Source organism: Panicum hallii, chromosome 9, assembly GCF_002211085.1.
Source record: "Panicum hallii strain FIL2 chromosome 9, PHallii_v3.1, whole genome shotgun sequence".
Classification (NCBI taxonomy): domain Eukaryota; kingdom Viridiplantae; phylum Streptophyta; class Magnoliopsida; order Poales; family Poaceae; genus Panicum; species Panicum hallii.
This window is the reverse complement of record NC_038050.1, coordinates 12,733,087-12,754,114: the sequence shown is the minus strand read 5'-3', so window position 1 is coordinate 12,754,114 and position 21,028 is coordinate 12,733,087. Positions and strand designations below refer to the sequence as shown.

At 46.6% G+C, this 21,028-nt stretch overlaps 2 protein-coding genes and 1 pseudogene across 4 annotated transcripts; 2 read left to right on the top strand and 1 right to left on the bottom strand.

Annotated features, from left to right (window-relative positions):
- Window positions 1-251: 251 nt before the first annotated feature.
- On the bottom strand, window positions 252-2,754 carry LOC112873956 (pentatricopeptide repeat-containing protein At4g21705, mitochondrial-like). Its single transcript, XM_025937073.1, has 2 exons — window positions 2,326-2,754; window positions 252-1,652 (listed from the first exon to the last, which is right to left on the bottom strand). Exons 1-2 carry the CDS (start codon window positions 2,632-2,634, stop codon window positions 480-482), a joined length of 1,482 nt encoding a protein of 493 aa, XP_025792858.1. The 5' UTR covers window positions 2,635-2,754; the 3' UTR covers window positions 252-479.
- LOC112873955 (pentatricopeptide repeat-containing protein At2g20710, mitochondrial-like) lies at window positions 2,696-6,858 on the top strand. 3 transcript variants are annotated; one of them, XR_003224861.1, is made up of 4 exons: window positions 2,696-3,072; window positions 3,196-5,168; window positions 5,718-5,928; window positions 6,005-6,858. XR_003224861.1 is itself a non-coding variant. In XM_025937071.1 (3 exons), exons 1-2 carry the CDS (start codon window positions 2,815-2,817, stop codon window positions 4,423-4,425), a joined length of 1,488 nt encoding a protein of 495 aa, XP_025792856.1. In that variant the 5' UTR covers window positions 2,696-2,814; the 3' UTR covers window positions 4,426-4,450; window positions 5,718-6,858. The 3 variants fall into 3 exon arrangements, 1 of the variants encoding a protein (XP_025792856.1); XR_003224860.1 differs by having other exon boundaries at window positions 5,718-6,858; XM_025937071.1 differs by having other exon boundaries at window positions 3,196-4,450; window positions 5,718-6,858.
- A 2,252-nt stretch (window positions 6,859-9,110) lies between these two features.
- On the top strand, window positions 9,111-10,441 carry LOC112873957 (annotated as a pseudogene).
- Window positions 10,442-21,028: the final 10,587 nt, after the last annotated feature.

Genomic DNA, 21,028 nt, shown 5'->3' with positions numbered 1-21,028 from the left:
CATGTAGCGCGCATGGCCGGTGTGAGATATTTGCGGTGCCTTGATCAGTTCGACTCGCCGTGATCAGCTACGCGCCGGGTGCAGGCCCATGATATTTGCTGTGCCTTGCGCCGGCGCGCGCTCATCAAAGCTGCGGCTTGCTTCAGGCTCCGGTATCTTTGGCTCAGTGCATTATGGCCAGAGTGACAGTTCTATCGTAAATCCGGCTGACAGTATGTGGAAGGTAGCTCGGTCCTCGACAAACAGCCACCTTTTGCCGACTAAGACTTCGCCTTTTCTATTCCTTGCATTTCCACTAAAAAAATACTTCACATAAGTTACTAGTGCCACCCTACAAAGACAGTCATATGAACTAGAGAAATTCTAAAACTGACATAATTATTTCCAAGTAGAACGACTAGAAGTTTGAAGGGAGGGCAACAGCAGCAGAACTAAAGCTCCGTCTCGTTAATAATCAAGAGCTCGGGCAACAACAGCCTTCATGCATTTGTCTCCGCAACCTCCTTCTCTTCTCTTGCACGAGCCCTTGACAGAGCCTCGGTCATGTCCGAGTTCATTGGCACAGCAACTTTCAGCAGATCAACAAAAGTTTCGACATCCTTGAGCTCTCCTTCATCTCCAAGATACTTAAGTATCATCTCAATCATTGAAGGCCTAGGGATCCAGCCACTATTTGGCGTGTATACACGGAGGGCTTTCTTAGTCAGCTCATAAGCTTTCACAACATTACCTTTCTCTGCATAGCCAATAGCCACAATGGCCCAGCTGGTTGAAGTAGGCACCTTTCCCTTTTTCAAGAAGTCGTCGAGCAGTGTCTCAGCCTTGTCCAGCAAGTCCTTCTGGCGGTACCCGGTGAGCAGGACATTTGGAACATGGAAGTCGAATGCATTTTTGCTAGACTCCCACTCTTTCAACAGAGCTTCAGCTTCTGCGATCTCATCAAGCTTCATGAGTACAGCAAGCATTGAGGTGTAGTCCCTATTAATATGCCTCTTGCAGTTCAACATTTGGAGTGCCCACAGCCTCTTGACCTCTGATTTGTCCCCCAGGTGACCATACAAGGAAATCAGGTGGTTATAGCAATCCGAATCTTTTTCATCTATTTTTGACTCTGCTTTCTGTAATGCAGAGTATGCCTTATCTCTTAGGTTTCCCTTAATATAGTTATTCGCCACAACAGCATAGGTATTCCAGTCAACAGTAATTTGAGGCTCACACTCCATCTCCTCCAGGGTGTTCTCCAGACCAAAAAAATCTGCTTTCACACCATAAGAATTAATGCATATTCTGTAGCTAAATTGGTCAGGAATAATCCCATTGCTTTTCATTTCTGCCATCACCGAAGGGACCCTCTCATGCTGCCCCAGGTTGGTGTAGAGGCTCATGAGGTTGTTGTACGGGAGTGGGGAGAATAAAAAGCCCAGCTCTTTCATCTTCTGAAAATGGGCCAATGCTTTGTCGACAAGGAGCTCTCGTGCGTAGCAGTTCAGAAGTGCACCATAGGGTTTCTCTGTCTTATCATTGTCAGACAGATTATTGAAGTAGGTCTCTGCTGCTCCAACTCCATGAATTTCACCGATCAAATCCAGGTGAACTGCATGATCCTTAGGCAGGAATTTGACGTGACCCTTAAGGTTCATCCATTCGGAGACCTGTGCAAAGTGAAAAAAAGAAGACCTAATGATTAATGAAGTCTGCTAAAAATAGATAAAAATTGCACGGACTGCTTCATTCAGCAAACCTGCAGCGACAAGACCTCGAAGGCTAGAACATCAATGATTCTTACATTGGAAAGTGTTAACTAATTACATGCTTGTTGGCAATGGTAGCCTTAGCTCGTACGGAGTTATAGATGTCAATCACCATTGTGGATGCTTGTGGATAACTATAACTATAGGGCAGGTTAACTCTTCTACAGACACCTAATGTCCAAGCAATAACAAGCACAGTTCTCCTCCTTGCAGTCCTTTCCGTGTTGTTCGCAATAAAAAAAAAGAAAGTATTTCACATGATGAACATCGAACTCCTGAGAAACTGATCACAATTGAAAATAACCTACAAACTGAGAGAAATTTCACATCCTTTTTTTAATTATGAAATTCCTCAGAACAAAATTTCTCCTCTTTCCGTTGCACCATTACCTCATGCACCTTGCACAAGTGAGTCACTAACAAATGTGCACACATAAAAGCGGGACGAAGCAATTGGCAGCACCGCCGAGAAGCCAAACACCATCAGGGGCAACGCATCGAACACATACCGTGCGTCAACCAGAACCAGTAACCAAGGAGCAGAGGAAGTCGCGGGGGAGGGCAGAGTATCTACCTCGAGGGCCTGGCGGGGGCGGCGTCGCCTGCGGAGCTCCTTGACGATGCGCTGGAGCTCAACGGCACGGAAGCGATTTCCGGGCCGCGCCGCCCACAGTTCGATCTCCGGCACCAGGAGCGTGCCCGGGTGGCCCAGCGGCCACAGCGTGGACTGCAGGCTCGGTGGCCGCGCCGGCGGCGGTCGCTTCTCCTCGCTGTTGCTGCGAGACGAGGAAGCGGCGGCGCGAGATGGGGGGATCCAGCTGCGGCCGCGGCCGCCGAGGCGGAGCAGGCGGCGCGCCGCGGCGAAGAGAGAGGACGAGGCCATGCCGTGGCGGTTGGCTGGGTTGCGGCGGGACGCGGGTGCGTGTGGTTCCTGCCTCGTTTTTGGGCTTTGACCAATTTCGGCCCAATTCCTCGTTGAGTACCCATTCTTCCCCCAAACAAACCCTCAGTCATATTCCTCCAGCCCGCACAAAGCCGCCGACCGCCGGAGCGCCGCGCCACCATGTTCCGGCGTCTCCTCCGCCGCCTCTCCACCACCGCTGAGGGCGCCGTCACAGCCTCCCCCTCCTCATCCCCATCCCCATCCAAGCCGCTGCCCGATGACTTGTACCGCCGCATCGCGGATGTTGGACGCGCAAACGTCCCGCTGTCCCCCGTCCTGGAGCAGTGGGCTCGAGAAGGCCACACCATCAAGAAGCACACCGTCCAGGCCATCGTCAAGAAGCTCGTCGGCCTCCGCCGCTTCGCCCACGCACTCGAGGTACTAGGCAAATCCCCCTTCCCTCTAAACCCACCCCCCGTAAAATTGATTTTTTTTAGATTATTGCCCATTCTCCATGCACATTGCGCTCACTCTTTCAGGCGATTCATTGCGTTCTTGCAGGTGTCCTTCTGGATGACGGACCGGAGGCACCTCCACCTGACGGCCGGTGACGTCGCGTACCGGCTGGAGCTGATCAGCAAGGTACACGGCCTCGAGAAAGCGGTCGAGTACTTTGGCATGGTGCCGAAGCAGCTGAGGAAGCTGCAGTGCTATGGCTCCCTCCTGAAATGCTATGTGGAGGAGAAGGACGTCGGGAAGGCTGAACAGCTCTTCACCAAGATGGAGGACATGGGGATGAAGAGCTCTTATGCATACAATTGCATGATGAATCTATTCTTGCAGACTGGGCAGCTCGAAAGGGTGCACGCCATGTTCCAGGACATGGAAGAGAAAGGCGTCAAGCCCGATATGTTCAGTGTGGAGAGTCTAGTAGCTGTGTACATTGCTGCTGAAGATTTTGAGGGAGTTCAGAAGGTGCTCAACAAGGCCAATCCGCACGAGAAGCTTTTGAGTTGGCATGGATATGCTTCAGCAGCAAGATTGTTTATGACATCTGGGATACAAGTAAGGGCTGTCACAGCTCTTCTGGAAGCGGAGAGGCGGATCTCTCCCAAGAATGGTAGGATCGCATACAGTTTCTTGCTCAATACATATGCTGATTTGGAGATGTATCCTGAAGTTGAACGCATTTGGAGGGTCTACAAATCCAAAGTACCACCGTGCAACTCGATGTACATGTCCAGGATAAGTGTGTTACTCAAGAAGAATGATATTGATGGGGCTGAAGAAGCATTGGAAGAGTGGGAAAGGGTCTGTGTTCCTTATAAAGATTTCAGATTAATCAACTTAGTGGTTGATGCTTACTGCAGAGAAGGTCTTGTAGAAAAGGCAGTAGCTCGGGTGGATGACGCCATCAGGAAAGGAAGGACACCTTTTGCTAATACTTGGTATAAGTTGGCTGGTGGATTTTTTTTGACTGGTCAGGTGCAGAAGGCAGTGGCCATGACAAGGAAGGCTCTTGCTTCTGCGAGTTCTCCATGGAAACCTGACCTGGCAAATGTGCTAACGAGCCTGAACCATTTCATGGACCAAAAGGATGTAGAAGCAGCTGAGGAGATGACGAGTATGCTACAGAAGCTGGTTCCTTTGACTAGGGATGTTTATCATGGTTTACTGAAGACTTATGTCTGTGCGGGAAAGCCAGTGTCCGACTTGCTTGAGCGTATGAAGAAAGATGGCCTTGAGGCTGATGAGGAAACAGATAGAATCCTTGCAGGAGAATGCGAGTAGATATGCACCGCTGTCCATCACTAAGGTCTCCTTTCTCTGTTCATTTTGTTCCCCCTTTTTCTTCAGTTCTTCTCATTAGTTTGACGCATGTCACATTAAATATCACAATCTCTTGTCTGTGATGGCCTTAGGGCATGTACAACCCACATCAATGTGGTGTCTCTTAAGCCATCTACAGGGGGTTATTTGCAAAAAAATACAAGAGCCGTCTGTGGACGGAGCGACGTCTCTGGCTCTTTACCCAAGTACCAAGCGATGACACCCGTCTCCGATTGTACAATTTTACCATCTGTTCTAGGATCCGGTGTTCCATCCTTTCTCCTCCCGATCGATCGCCTCCCTTTCTCCTCCGCCCCCCGTCCCTCCCTCCTCCATCGGGACATGGAACCGAAGAAGAACCAGGGCGGCACCCGTTCCTCCCATGGCGCCCGTCGCCCCTCTGTCGGCCTTGCCCGGTCCTCCACCGGTGGCCGCATATCAACTGCGGCCGAAATCGACGGCGCCACCAGGATCCCCAACGCGATGTCCTCCCCTGGCAGCGGTGCAGTCCCATCGGCCACCAGGTTCTCCACCGAACGGAGCTCTTCCCCTGGCAGCGGAACAGTTCCCTCCGCCACTCGATTTGGCGCCGGCGCCCGGATCCCATTCGGCAGTGCAGGTCGAAGCTCCTCCCCTGGCGGCATTGCTGCCTTTGCCTCATCCCCTGGCAGCGCCCCACCCTTGTTTTCAAACTTGCTGCAAAGGTACTTTTTGAACCATGTCCGTAGAATCGATGCCGCCTAGCGTTAGTTCCTGATGCATTTGTCCTGATGCTTTTGTCCTGAACCATGTCCGTGGAATCGTCGTGAGATGAGAACTAGCTGGTACACTCCTACCACTAATCTAGAGCGGCAAGCAGCAAGTCCTGATGCTTTTGTCCTGTGGCTAGAGAAGCTAGTGAAAGCCAGTATAACTACTACTTGTTTACCGAGTTTTTTTTTATCTGAACCATCGATCCTTTGTTGAGGAGTCACCCATTATTGAAATTAGATGTGCAGACTTAAAGTGTAAACACAAATTAAAGTCACTTTGTACTAGTAAATTTAGTTCGATATATGTTCCGTAGAACCGAAGAATGACGAAATTTGTTGTTAAACTGAATTATTGTGTACCGGTAAAATCACTTTGTACTAGTAAATTTGCATGCCCATCTATGTTTTTTACTTCTGGAATCAATATTTCCTTGTTCTGAATTATTGTGCATGCCCGTTTCAATAGGAGCAATGATATATGTATTCATTCTTCTTTTTCAGCTCTGATAGTTTTATGAACTACATGGTGGGCCAGCAAGGTAATCTACCTGAGAATTCGCATTTTGTGGGAAGAACATCACATTGCGCACCTGTGGACGAAGAACCTCACGTTGCATGCAACAACCCGGTTGACATCGATGGTGATGATGAAACTGAAGAAGTTAGGACCGAGGCAAGGTTAATATGGAAACCTGAAGAGGATGGGAGAGTGGTATTTCCGTAAACTATTTCCATGTACAATTGCATAGATTGATTAAACTATTCACCGTCTTTTTATTTTTGAGCAGATGAGTGCTTGGCTCAAACATTCAATCGACTCAATTTCTGGAAATATTAAGAAGTCTGAGAAGTATTGGTTAGATGTGCAGAAGGAGTACAACCAAAGTACTCCAAAAATTAGGTGGAGGACCACAAAGCAAGTTAAAGATAGGTGGCACAAGATCAATAGATTCACAAACTCGTTCAACGATTGTTGGTTGAAGGCTAGGAAGGTTTTCACGAGTGGATATTCAGATGAAATGTGGTTAGAAAAAGCGCATAAATTCTATGAGGAAGACAACCAGGGATCACATTACATTTTCAGCTTATGAATGTTTGGTACATGGTCCGTAATGAGACGAAGTGGATGTGTTACAATGATCAGCTCCAGGGCAAGAACCAAAGCAAGAGAAAGATGGACAGTACAGCTACACAAGGAGGACTAGACGATATTGACCTTCCACGGCCAATGGGACAGAAGGCAGCTAAAAGGGCTGCATATGAAGGTAAAGGAAAATCTAAAGATAGTGCGATACATGTTGACGAGCTCGATAGATTTGAAAAAATTCAGAACAATGTCCAAGCCAATCGTCTTAAAGCTCTTGAGATGCAAGGAAAGATTAGCAACGACAAGATAGAGGCTTCTAAGATTGCTCTACAAGCAGCTAAGGAAGAGAAGGAGGCTAAAATGTTTGAAACATATTCAAATCTACTCAAGCTAGATGTATCAGGAATGCCTGAAGATATTAGAGCTGAGCACGTTGCAGCTCTAAAATGTTTGAGGAGCAAATTATTTCCAGTCTAACTATGTGTAATGCACTATGTGCTGGAACAAACTTTATTTATAAACTATGTGTAATGAACTATGAAATATGTGGTGCCATTGTTCTGTCTATATGTTCTGTCGTGTTCCCTTGCTGCCGTGTGAAGTGATTTTATTCCCTTGCTGCTGTGTGAAATGATCAAGTTGCTGCCGTGTGAAATGATCAAGTTACTGCCGTGTGAATGCCGCCTTGCCGTGTGAACTGAATGCCTATGCCGTGTGAACTAATCAGAAACTTCCCTTGCTGTTGTGCCTATATATGTATAGAGACCACTTGATGTACCTCTCAATATACTCTCTCAATCCACCCTGAAATGGACAAGCCAAGTTCACCAGAAATGCAGGAGGATGACAAAGACGTGTACTGTTGTAGGATCAAGAACACCGACTAGAGGGGGGGTGAATAGGCGGTTTAAAAACTAAAACCAACAACACTAGAGAAATTTAATTAGTAACAAAAGAAAGCCCTATGTCATGCTACTACTATGTCTAGAAAGGTTTGCAACCTAGGGTGACAAAATACAATTCAAGCTCTAGTAAAGTAAATTTCTCAAAATAACAACAATTAGAGAGAGTTAGAGAAGTAACCAAGCTTGACACACAAATTTATCCCGTGGTGTCGATGACTTGCCGGTCACCCCTAATCCACGTTGAGGTGGATTCCAAGAATCAACCGCTCCTCTATCAAGAACCTCTTGATCTTGAGCCGGCTAGAATCAAGGAACCACTCCACACCTCGATTACACTAGAGTTGCTCTTCACCACTCCGGTGAGGTGAGCACAAAACCTCTCACAACCGAAATCGGGGCTTCTCAACAATCTCCTTCAAGAAGCTCCACGAAATCACCTTCTCCAAGCCGTCTAGGGAGCGGCAACTCCCAAGAGTAACAAGCCAATAAACCTTGCTTGAAGATTCCCTAGTGCCACAAAGCTCAACCTCTTGATGCAATGCACTAGGAAGCACTCTCACTCTCAAAAATGCAAATCTTTAGCAAGTGTGTGAGAGAGAGGGATGTCTTAGCTCTAGAGGGTCAAGAATGCAGTCCAAATGGCCAAGAGAATGACCCAAGGGCCGGGCAATGGGTATATATAGACATCCCATCAAAAACTAGCCGTTACAGTCTTTTCTGCGAGATCGCGGACCGTCCGGTTTCAAAAACCGGACCGTCCACCGTTATAAACCACAGAGTCAGAGAGCATTTAATGCGTGTCAGAACTAGCCGTTACAGTCCTGGCGGACCGTCCGCTCCCAACCAGCGGACCGTCCGCAGTTAAATGTTCCACAACTCCAGAGACATGAGGGTCTCTGGAACAATCCTGGAATAGGCCTGCGGACCGTCCGCCACCAAGGGGCGGACCGTCCGCCGTTCAACCTAGAGGAACAAGCAGAGACAACAATGTTTCTGGATCAATTTATCAGAGTGACTGCGGACCGTCCGCACCACAGAAGCGGACCGTCCGCGGGCCACACAAATTAGACAGACCAGAGAACATCCTTTCTGGAACGAAAAAGAGTTACAGTGGCGGACCGTCCGCTCAGGAGAGCCGGACCGTCCGCCAGCCACCAGATAAACCCACTAAGCCTTTCTGGAACGGTAGCGGACCGTCCGCACCCAAGGGGCGGACCGTCCGCTCTTGAGCAGTCAGCACTCAAACATGTTCTTTTTCAAAACCCGGCAAAGCGTAGTTAGCCCTCATGCATGCATTTAGATATTTTGAGCAAAATGGCACTAGAGACCTGTCAAGCACGAGTGCATGACCCCTCTTGATAGTACGGCTATCTATCCAACAAATCCGGTCACTTATCATCCACTAAGCACCTTGTGACCGGTAAAATTCAAAAGACCCTATTTTATACCTTTGCCTTGAGCCCAAACTTTTCTCATCGTCTCCAAAAATCCACACGTTCGCAAATAACTCTCATTCATCCGTGGATCAACCTATACTCATTTTCTCAAAAAGAATTGTTAATCCACAAACCGTTGTCATTAATTACCAAAACACGAATTAGAGGCCTAGATGCTTTCAACTGTGTAGATGACATGCTTGGAGAAGATGGTGAACTGCATCAGGATGACAAAGATGTGTACAGTGTAGATGACATGTTAACTGAAGATGAGTTCCTCGATGGCTATCTTGGTCGCATTGGGGAGAACATCCTAGCTAATTTGGAAGCCCAACCGAGATGACGTCGGTTCTTTCGTAGAAGGTATATTCCCAGGCCCCGTGAAATCGCACATCAAGATCTATATGCTTGCTATTTTGCTGAACCCCCAATCTACACCGATGAGATGTTTCGTCGGAGGTACCGGATGAGACGACCGCTTTTCTAGCGGATCGTTGAAAAACTTCGTGAATGGTCAACTTACTTTGAACCCACAACCGACAGCTTTGGAAGACAGAGTTTGTCACATTCGTATGCTAGCTTATGGTACTCCAGCTGACGAACTTGATGAGAACTTGAAACTTGCAGCAAGCACAACTTTGGAGTGCCTAGGAAAATGGAGAAATTCCCTGCAAGGCCCTCAAACAAATCACGCTTCCTTCTATGACCCTGCAAAATTGCAACTTCCTTATTTGATCCTGATTTCATTTTCTTTCCCTTCCATGGCCCTGCCGTTACATCTGCAGTTAACTCCCAGTTAAGTGACTGTGAAAAGACAATAGTACCCCTAGCGCACGAACAATATCTGTTACCCCTGGCGCACAAATTATATTGTACGTGAATCTAGTGTGTTAAAAATGTGGAGAATTTGCTGCATAATATCGTGCTGTACATCTCCAATATCTGTTCTCCATGAGATCTCAATATTTGTTGTTTGTTCGCCGGGGGTACTATTGTCTTTTCACAGTTACTTAACTAGGAGTTAACTGCAGATGTAACGGCAGGGCCATGGAAGGGAAGGAAAATAAAATCAGGGTCAAATAAGGAAGTTGCAATTTTGCAGGGCCATAGAAGGAAGCATGATTTGTTTGAGGGCCTTGCAGGGAATTTCCCCTAGGAAAATTTGCTGAAAGAATTATTGAAGTTTTCGGTGAAGAATACTTACGGCCTCCAACGCGTGAAGAAGTGGATAAACTCCTTCAAATCGGAGAAGCTTGTGATTTCTCTGGTATGCTTGGAAGTATAGATTGCATGCATTGGCAGTGGGAGAAATGCCCTGTTGCATGGAGAGGCCAGTTCACCCGTGGAGACAAAGGTGTACCCACTATGATCCTTGAGGCGGTAGCATCAAAAGTTCTTCGGATATGGCATGCTTTTTTTGGAACTGCTGGGTCAAACAATGATAATGTCTTAAATAGATCACCTTTGTTCATCCAAAAATTGAGAGGTGAAGCTCCTCAAGTCCAATATGTTGTGAATGGAAAGCTGTACAGTACGGGCTATTATCTTGCTGATGGAATTTATCCAGATTGGGCTGCCCTTATGAAATCAATACCAAGTCCCCTATATGATAATGATAGATGTTTTGCAAAACGTCAAGAAAAAGAAAGGAAGGTTGTGGAGTGCTCATTTGGTGTGCTACAATCTAGATTTAATATCATTCGTCGGCCGGCACGCTTGTGGAAAAGAATGGACATGGTTAACATAATGATGGCATGTGTTATCTTGCACAACATGATAGTTGAAGATGAAAAATAAGACGTTCAAGTCCATATTGACTTGAATGCTAACCCAGGAGCGTCCATTGCGCTGCTACCCAAAGTTAGCACAGAAGCTAATGCATGCTTTGCTGCCGTACTTCGAAGAAATAAAGAAATCTGGAGCAACTCAAAGCATAACAAGCTCAAGAAAGATTTGATTGAGCATATATGGCAGCGATATGGTAGAGAATTTCAAGCTCAAGAATGATTTAACATATTATATGCCTTATATATATTATATTTCATATAATATTATGAGTTTGTATTTCATATAAATATTATGAGTTTGAAGTTCATCAAAGTATTGTATATATGAATACAAAGTATGTACACACATTTGATCCAGCTTATCTTTAATTCAGCTACATTTATGCATTTATTAATAGACAAATGCTTACAGACTTGTATCAAACTGTCTCTTAGCTGTCTACTGTACTTGGAGAACTGTTCCGCTGTCTAAGGGTTGTACATGCCCTTACAGAGCAGTGGTGATGAGATGCAATGGAATGAAACCATTCATTTTTAACTGAGTTTTAGGGCATAATGCTTCTGTTTCCTGTAATCTGGCAAGTATTTCCTTTGAGTCCACATTACCTCCCATCTTTGCATATCTTCTTTTAGACCGAAGACCGATTCAGCCCTGCAGCCCCTGCTTTATATTCAAAGCAAATAGTTATGCTGGGGTTGCCACCCCCTATTGAGTCACCCTTATCTAAAAAAAAAGGATGGAGTCTATCTAGATCATAGGATCACTGTATTCAGAGGTCAATTCTCTTTCTTTGACCTCCCACCGTTCACGACATCCCTTGCTTCTCGCAAGAACGGCTCCTCGGTGGAGGAGTAGAAGCGCTGGTCCCCTTCGGTCAAGTGCTTGTGCGTGCTCTTACCTACCGTAGGACCTCCGTCCCCGAAGCGAAGAAGGAGGAGCAGGAACAACTGGTTGTCCTCTCTTGGTCCAGTAGTTCCGCAACTACTACCATGGTTGTTGCCAACGGGAATCCCCCATTCCGAAAGGTAACGGGGCCGGCCCTTAGGTCCAAAGTTGTATGCCACTGCTGTGGTGCCGATAGATTCACTACTGAAGCCCTGTTATCGGACATTGCAGGCTTAGCATCTATTTTTCGTATATCGCTCCACCACACCGAGAAGAGGTATGTGTACCTCTAGCAATAGCAAGAATGGAAGCATAGGCTCCTATGCTGGGAGCATTTCGGGGTATGGGTCTAACCACCTCAACTCCCCGTTTCTAGCATGCTATAGTTCTTTTAGTCTCTCGACGATATGGGAATGGGAGATGACCGGTAAGCCAGATGCTTCGCAAACCACCGGTACATTTTGTTGCACTTAAATCACCCTCGTTAAGAGGCGCACTCCGATACCATTGATGTCCAATAGCTTTGATAGTAATGGTTGGATCTACTAATACCCCATCCATTGAGTATAACAGAGCAAACGATGGTATAGCAATGAACAATGGAATGACACTAGGAAAAATGGTCCGAATAATTTTGATAGTAGTTCCATGAACAATCCTTTGCGGGATTGGATTAGTTTGCTCGTTGAAATGCCATAAAGCGCGAACCAACATCCGTGATACGAAAACCGAAATCAGAATGAGGAAGAAAAAGATATTGTGATGTAAGTCAATGATTCCTTGCATCATAGGTGTTGCTGCGTCTTGAGATCCTAATTTTCATGGTTCCGCAGCATCACAAAGAGCGATTGTGAGGAATCGACATTCTAATGAACGAAGAATCATTAGAATTTCCTTTCTTTTTCAGCTCTGCTCCCAAAAAAGGGAGACTTGGATTTTGGTCGTCGTTGGTTCTACCAACGAAATGAAGAAGTTCATGATTGTCTTTTTTCATGCAGAACCCTCTCCGTATTAGTAAGCGGGCCCACACCTTCGTAACCCAAGGACCGACGAACACAAATTGAAACAACGCAACCGTACTATCTATTTACGATAATTTGATTGCTGACAACACGACAACATCACGCTTCTCTTTCTTATTCTTATTTATATAACTGTCACTTTACCGTGCCGGAAAAGTGACACCATCACGTCTTAGGGTCGTATGCCTGGAACAAGAAGGGTCGTCGTACAATTTCAATTTTGGCGATTACAAAAAAGAAGGAGGCGAGCTCCCTATCCCTCTTTGTCTTTCCACTTCCCTCGTTCAAGAACAAACACTTCGTAAAATTCTTTTGAGTCCCGGCCCGGTTTTTCCCCACTAACCAATTACGTTACGACCACTAAACAAACTTGGTTGATGAACATGGTTTATGCGCCGCTAATCTAGCGGCTTGTCGAGCATTTGACAAACTCACACCATCCATTTCAAATGGGATTTGTCCCATGGACACACGAGCAATCCAACCCGTAGGATTTCCTTTTCCTCTACCCATTCGAACTTCTGCGAGTTTCCCCGTAATAGGAAGATCTGCGAGAACTCTTACCCATATCTTACAATTTCTTCGGAATTGTCTGCTCATAGCACGATGGAATTGTCCGATTGCAGCCCGACGCGCTGCTTCAATGGCTCGATATGAAAGACGACCAGGTCTACTACTTTTGGTGCCATATCTTCCAAAACCAAGTTGTGTACCATCCGGTTCGCGACCCCTACTACATCTGCATTTACTATATTTACTATATTTTGTACGTTTCGGATATAGCACGTCCCCTCTTATTTTGACTATATGAGATCCGCACTTTGACACCTGAAATCCATTACGAGTAGATACTTCCGCAGGAGCATAATCGATTTTCTAGTTAAATACATTACAAGATGTTTTTCCATACTGTCGGTATTTTACCGGCTGCCCATCGAGCGCTGCCCAAGGTGGTAAGTTTTAGGTGAGGAGACGCTGAGATCAGCAACTCGAAGGTGCAAGGAACATAAAACTTAGACAGGTTCGGGCCGCGAGGTGTGTAATACCCTACGTCCTGTATGGTGGTTTGTATTGCCTTGGGTGTAGAATGATCTAGAGATCTTGTTTTGAGAGGGTCCCTATCCTCCCTTATATATCCGGGAGGTCAGGGTTACAAAAATTCTAACCAACACTAGCTAAGGAATCGTACCAGAACATATCTCGAGTAGATTCTTTCTGTATCGGTTAGTTTTATCTCCTATTTAAACGGGATAAATAAGAGATAAATGAGATGAATAAGAGATTAAGTCCGCAGTCTTCGGCTTCTTTTGAAGCTCCGTCTTGAAGTCCTTCTTCGAGTACTCACTTGGCTGCATCGAAGTTATGAGGTGCTCATGCCCCGAATTATATTTTAGATATGGTGTGCGATTGAAAAATCGCACTCCATATGGAGTAGCCCCCGAGCCTTAGGTTGAATCAGAGAATCAGGCTGAGGGTCACATTAGTCTTGAATTTCCCTTACTTACTCTTTGAATAAATTTGAAAAAATAAGTAGTCGATGCCACGTACCCCGCAGCCCCCGAGCTTTGAACCCAAATCTCCCAGGTTTGGGAAAAAGGATCCAAGAATCGTGGCATTGGTGTTACTCTGAAATCCCGAGAAAAACTCTTCGCCTTCTGCATAGTGAAATTAAGCCTCCCGCTGGTTTATTTAACCGCGCGGTGACTTAGGATTTCTTCTGCACTCTCAGTCTTTGAGTAGTTTTGCGGCGTCCAGCCCCCCAAGCTTACGAGTCAGGAGAGCCGAAGGAGCCATGTCGAGTAGTGTGCATCGCCCAGCCCCCGAGCCTGGGAACTAGCGGAACTGTGATGGCACGTCGTGCTGCCTAGAGGGTTGTTGCCGAAGCTTGATCTGAAAAAAGACAATGCATACATTATGTAGCATAATGCGAAGATACCAAGTAGTAGTCAGTAATAATGTGAAGACACCAAAATTTATTCGGTGTAAAAATTATTGTGTTGAGCTCTTTTTTAGGCCATTTAATCTCCCGAGCAGTCCACCTGTTACGTTTAAGCACCTGGTCCTGTTTTAGCCGTTGCTCATAGCGTGTATAAGATCTTTATCTCATGTACGCGTAGAGGCGTTAGGCGTGACAAATGAGCCGAGGTTTCACGGATTAAGGTATGTGCTACTCAAGTAAATTAGCGACCGTTAAGAGGAGACAACAAGCAGAAATTAGTCATCATGTGACAAAGAAGATGCGCAGTGCGCAGTGCGCAAAAGTAGTCGACGAAGTGTAGCTCTGGAGGGTTTCAATGCCCGTCGAGAGACGTACACCGATAGGTAGTCGGCGAAGTGTAGCTCTGGAGGGATTCATGCCCATCGAGAGACATACACAGATAAGTAGTCGATCATGGTGTAGCCCCCGAGGGTTTCATGCCCATCGAGAGGCGTACCCAAAAAGGTAGCCGATCCTGTGAAGAACAAATCGGAAAAGGTATGAGTCACTTAGCTTGATTCATGGACGAATGTCGATGAAGCCGTGGAGCTCGTTGATGGAGCTGTGATAATTTGTTGATGAAGCTCGACTAGTCGGAGTCGATTCCGACTAGTTTTCAAGTCGAGGCGAGTAGTCGAAATAGTCGTCGGCGGGCCGCCGATCGTCCTCGCGGAGTCGAGGCGCCCCACGGTGGGCGCCAGCGTGGCCTTCTGGTGAACTGGAAAGATGCCATCAAGTTCGCCGATGGATCCTCGATGCGCTCCCCTACCTGGCGCGCCTGCTGTCGGTATTTTACCGGCTGCCCACCGAGGGATATGCCTAAGGTGGTAAGTTTTAGGTGAGGAGACGCCAAAATCAGGAACTCGAAGGTGCAAGGAACACAAAACTTAGACAGGTTCGAGCTGCGAGGTGTGTAATACCCTACATCCTGTATGGTGGTTTGTATTGCGTTGGGTGTAGAATGATCTAGAGATCTTGTTTCAAGAGGGTCCCTGTCCTCCCTTATATATCCGGGAGGTCAGGGTTACAAAAATTCTAACCAACACTAGCCAAGTAATCGTACCAGAACATATCTCGAGTAGATTCCTTCTGTATCGGTTAGTTTTATCTCCTATTTAAACGGGATAAATAAGAGATAAATGAGATGAATAAGAGATAAACGGACTTAATCTCTTAAACCTGTTTAAACTACGTTATGTACACAGTCTCGTGGCCCTGGGTCTGACACATACTTTCCACATTCAGTTCTAGCTATTTCCGCACCCCCTGATCGACCAGAACAACAAATACGTATCCCCTCCACCCCTTTTGGCATTATTAATGGAATATCCTTCACTATTTGACTAAAAATGGAACGAAATGAGATTGGATTGTTCCTCAGTTGAAAAGAGATGTTTTGAGCAATCAGAGAAGCACTTTGATAAACTGATTTGATCTTTACCGACTCAATTAAGGTATTAGTGTTTGTTCTATTAGACAAAAAAGATCGCATTTTTTGCACTTCATTCAAATAAGAGTTGTACCCGTACCGAATTATCCTCTTTCTCAGTATGATCTCTATCATCATCTCTATTCCCTTTATCAATTTGCCTAACCTACTTAGGTCTATGAATTTCTCTATCAATTCCATTACCTTATCCTTACCCATGAGGTTCCTACATTTGATCCTTAATTGACCTAGGAGTTGTTCCCGGGCATACTCAAAAAATGGGTTATTATACACCCCAACCCCATCCCTTGGGAAAAAAAAGGTAGCACCGAAGAAAGGAAAGAGCGAGATGGTGGTTTTTGTTGTTCCCGCGAAGCAAAGATCATTCGCTTGGCGAATGAAGTGGATCAACCTCTTTTTGGCTCGGGCCAAACACTTTTTCTCGCTGGTCGAGCTTTCTACAAAAAAAGCGATGCGAGAGCGTATTCTCTTATCTAAGCTTCCTCCCTTCGCTCCCCCCATCGTAGATGGTTCAGCCACACCCGGTGCCACAAAATGATTGAGAACTATGACGGGGTCGAAATGCATTTTGTTCTTTGTATTAGAAAAGTATTGCATGACCGAATAATTCAAGGAGGGGCGCACAGCGGGGAGGGTCCTTTTTAGTAGATGACTCGTCGGGCCGTCAGAGCGGGACTTCTTTGGTAAAAAGAACTTGAATAACTTTATTTTTTTGAAGGAGTCGTCATTTTCTATCAGGAAGGCTATGTTTACAACCCCGGCGTATTTTGGATGCTTGAAGGCCCCGCTCACCCGAAGTGATTTAGAAAAATTCTTCTTTCTCGATGGTGATCGGTCATGGTCCATAATGTTGCATCTTTTTTGGCCAAATCCTGATTTCGTTTTGCTTCTCCCGGTCGATTGACTCGACTCTTTTCCCTGCCCCCCGGCCTCTCACTTCGTTTCGTTCTTCCTCTGTACCCTCGCTTGAATGAAGACACCCGATCGGCCCAACTTTCCCAAATGCCCACCACCGTCCCTTATCCTTTCCGGGTCTTGATTTGTCGCGTCGTTTTAGTCGTAGTGGTCGACGGGGAAGAAAGAAATGAATGAACGTCCTTTTGGGAAAATGTCCAAAACTTCCTTGAATATAGCTCATGTTGCTCTTCTCTGGCTAGGATCTCACTTATATATATGGCCTTTTTTATTTTCTTAAGCCTCAGGGTGTGTTAAAGTAATCTCATTAAGGAACTACGGCCTGTAAAAGAAATCTCTATTATAAGACAAAATCCGGCTTTCCGCACGATATCTCCTTGCTAAAGGTCTATCTCTCATCTTTCAAGCTGGTTGAATGGATTATAGAAGGTACAAGATGTACTTCGGATCCGTTTCGGAAACATGGAATGTCAGAGAAATTCAAATTATGTGAGGCTTAGAAAGAAGTCCTACGTAGAGTCCAGGGAGAGCCTATTTTTCTTTTTTCTCTAGTTACCCTTTTTCCTTCTCAAACAACGCGTTTGATTTCCTTCCTTATACCAAATTCCATCTTTCTCTTGCCGATCACATCCAAGGCATTTCGTCGGAGCGGCATGGACGTCGAAAGCTCCTCCATAGTCGACGGGGGCACTGGTCCTGGGACGGCATCTGCTGGACGGCCGTACGCTGGCTTGCTCGATCCTGTGTGCTTGCATTGATTCAGACGTGAGATCAAGCACGCAGAATAATGCTAGCCTTGCTTCCATATGGATATAGGTAAAGAAGACTACCCCGCCAGAGCATACATACCCACACTACCTAAATGCCTAGATCTCTCGATGCATCATGGCTTCGAAAGCATATAAGTAGACAAGGGGCCTAGACACAAACAAGGGGCGATGCTGGAGCAACCATCCAGTGCGCAAATCTCCATACTAATCCCTGGCGTAAGTTGACTCCGATGCTCAGAAACTAGTTCGTAGATTTCGCTTCAACAACTCGATCTTTTAAGTCGCTACTCTCACACGGAATCCCAATACAAACAGCTCTCTCGAGAGTCGCCTATGATTGCTTATACACTCTACATTACACCATAATGGTACTCTCTCCAAACAAGCAACGAACAAAGGAACCCTAAGCTATCCTTACAAAGAAACTGCTAGGGAAAGACAAGGCACATCTAAACTACCTCCCTCTAAGCAAGTTTAGGTTCACAAATCACAAGACCAACAGAAAAACAACAAAAGCTTTCAGCTCCTTTTTTTTTGGTTCAAACAGGACATGAGTTTTTTGGGTCATCATCAATCGGCTTGCAGCGACGAGAGTTGAAGGATTAAACGCTGGGTCGCCTCTTCCACCCGCTGCCTCATCCCTCCTTTGCTTAGCACCGCCCATCTCTACATAAAATAAATTAGTTTATATATTCCTACCCTGATTTTTGCACAACTATTTTTGCATATCTTTTTTTCATTCTTTCATTATATGTATTGAGTTTCATCCTCATTTCTTCATCAAATGCTTACCCTGGTTCTCATATTTCTGGTTCAGTAGGTGATCTCCGGGAGTTATCAGGTGATAGCTTCCCCATGCGCATGGCGGCGAGCTGTAGAAGTGAACTGCACATGCCTGAGCGCCTAACTAACCTCCTGAAGGCATATGAGCAGCGGAGCTCCTCCTGCTTATGCTTCACAATGTCCAAAGTTCCACCATACATCTCGATTTTCTTGGTCAGGATAAGTGTGCTACTCAAGGCTGAAGATGAATGACATCGATAGGGCTGTGAAAGCATTGAAAGAGTAGGAAACAGAGTTTCTCTTCTTTTATGGTTTCAAATTAGAGTGAAGTTAATGATCGATGCTTGCTCCAGAGGTCTTGTAGAGAAAGCAGTAGCTCTTGTAGATGATGCCATTAAGAAAGGGAGGAAGCTCAACACTAATAGTTGGTGTAAGTTGGCTGATGTCCAGTAATTGTGAGGTGCCGAAGGCGGTGGATTTGACAAGGAGGGCTCCTGCTTCCACAACTTCTCCACTTCGTGTGATGTGCTACCGAGCCTGAATGTAGCGCAACATATGTGCTTCGGAGCCTGAACCGCTTCATGGACCAAAAGGATGTAGAAGCAGCTGAGGAGGTGACGAGTATGGCACAGAAGAAGATTCCAGAAGAAGATTCCTTTGACTAGGGATGTTTATTTTCCTCTTCGTTTTCGTCCACTTTTCTTCCCCCTTCAACCCTGCTTACATGAAACACTGCAATTCCTTGTTGATGGCTTCATAGAGCGGAGTGGCCTGTGGAGCTGTGGGTGTTCTGCACAATTTTTCATTTTTTTTAATGGGATCAGATATGATGGAACCATTCATTTGTTTAAATGGCAACTTCAAAAGTGCATAGTGCTTCACCTCTGTAAGACTGTAACAGCCCCTATGCGTTCTTTATTTCGTCATGAGATTTTCGCAACCTCGCTGCTTTCGTTATGCCCTCTGCGGACAGTGTGACGAAAACTGGTTGCTGTCATGGAAATACATATACCTGCGCTTCTTATGAATCTGTACTACATTTTCCTGGGAAATGTTGTGCTGCCATGGTGAAGCCAAGGAAATGCTGGATTCAGTTGGTGCCGTGCGTGGCGCTCGAGCCGCTGCATGAAACGGCTTAGTTTGTGTTTGGCTAGCGCCCCTGAGCCGGGCTATGTGTTCAGCCTGCGTCAGTTTTGTGTAGCATGGAGGAACAATGGTTCAGATCCCTTCTGGGGAACTACCATGGTTCAAGTGTTTCTCCGTTCCAACTCAGGCCATCTGGCGAGCTTTTCAGCAGCTTCTGAATTCGAGTTAAATGTGCCCCCATCTATCATGAAACTGAATACTAGGAGAAGTTGAGACGCTGCTGCAAATTTGCAGATGGTGAAGGTCGATATGGTCCCAGCTACCGTTTCGCATACCAGGCTGTCATATGCCGTCTTACAGAACTATCTTCTCGCACCGCCGTTTGCTTTCACAGATCCTGTGATGTCTGCAGATACTGAAATCTGCCGGTTATTATGGTTCCTGTTCGTGCTAGTACCCTCTCTAGTCAAGCCGGATTCGCTGCTGCCCCAACTGACGGCTCGGTTCTCCTGATGTGCTGGCCTGATTGTGGCTGTGGTCAGCCAGGTGGCCAGATTCTTCGTCGTCGTCGTCGTTGGAAATTCTCGAGCAATAGACAGATCCTCTGTCCTTGTCGATGGCTTATTTTCTTTTAAGGCCATGAGAAGTTCTTTTCTTCCCGACGATTTTGCTGCTCCCAAAACGTGGCCGCCCAGTCAGCGTTTCATCAGGCACGCACCTTCTGTTCTGTCCACGGACGCTATGTAATGCGACTACGCTCCTGAACGGTATGAGCTGTGGCTGTGCGGTTGCGTTCGGCGCATGCGGGCTGTTCGGTGCTACGCCGCCCGGCCGCGGCCGCCCCCAGGTCCCGTTCCGTTCCGTACCACGACCACCGGAACGCAGGCAGCGCAACCAGCCGGCCACCAGCGCCACACCCTCGTGTCCTGGGCATCGCCGAGGAGTCTACGCTGCGTGCGTGGTCTGAAACGAAACACAGCACTGCCAACTCGAGAGAAGAATCTGGCGCGGAGTTGGAGGGAATATCCCACGGGACACTAGCCTAGCAGCAGCAGCAGCTCCGTCCGGGCATCAATGGCGAGGCTACCGCACAAGCCACAAGGGAATCTTGGCAGGTAGCGCCGCGTCGTACCAATCTCGTGTGAGTTGGCTTTGGCTCGCAAGCATGATCGCAATCACACCCAAATCATTGTGCGAGAGGGGATCAGCACGCCTCTGCAACATGTGCATTCTTTTTGCGTCGTCCGCCTGTGCCTATGCGCTCGGGTCCTGCGTCAGATGACAGTTACGTTTTCCGCTGATGAGATGAACCGACGGAACTTGCGACGGCCAGCATGTATGTGTGGGTTGCTTGCGGCTCGGATTTGGACGCCTTTCTTCGTCATGAAAAGGAACGCTACGCAATACTAGTATTTGGCCCTTCTCGCCTTTCTTTTCTAATCGGGTTTCGAAAGGGATCGGCAGAGGATTGAAATTGCATAAAGAGCGACGTACGCGTCTTTGGTTGCTTGGTTTGAAAATGATAGATTGCCATGGATGAGCAGAGTGGAGGATTGGTGAGAAAGGAGTCAGTGACATCACACGTTCACGGGGCGTCACGGCATCGTTTCCTTTGCGTAAATCTCAAATGGCCCCCGCTCGAATTCCGAACTTCCTCCGCCTCCGTAGGAACACAGTAGGTAGGATTTGGTTGAGGAGCGAGGTAGA

Coding starts and splice junctions, on each gene's coding strand:
- LOC112873955 (XM_025937071.1), top strand. CDS start 2,815: ATGTTCCGGCGTCTCCTCCGCCGCCTCTCCACCACCGCTGAGGGCGCC. Junction 3,073..3,195: donor GCTTCGCCCACGCACTCGAG/GTACTAGGCAAA, acceptor GCGTTCTTGCAG/GTGTCCTTCTGGATGACGGA.
- LOC112873956 (XM_025937073.1), bottom strand. CDS start 2,634: ATGGCCTCGTCCTCTCTCTTCGCCGCGGCGCGCCGCCTGCTCCGCCTC. Junction 1,653..2,325: donor GCCCCCGCCAGGCCCTCGAG/GTAGATACTCTG, acceptor CACTTTGCACAG/GTCTCCGAATGGATGAACCT.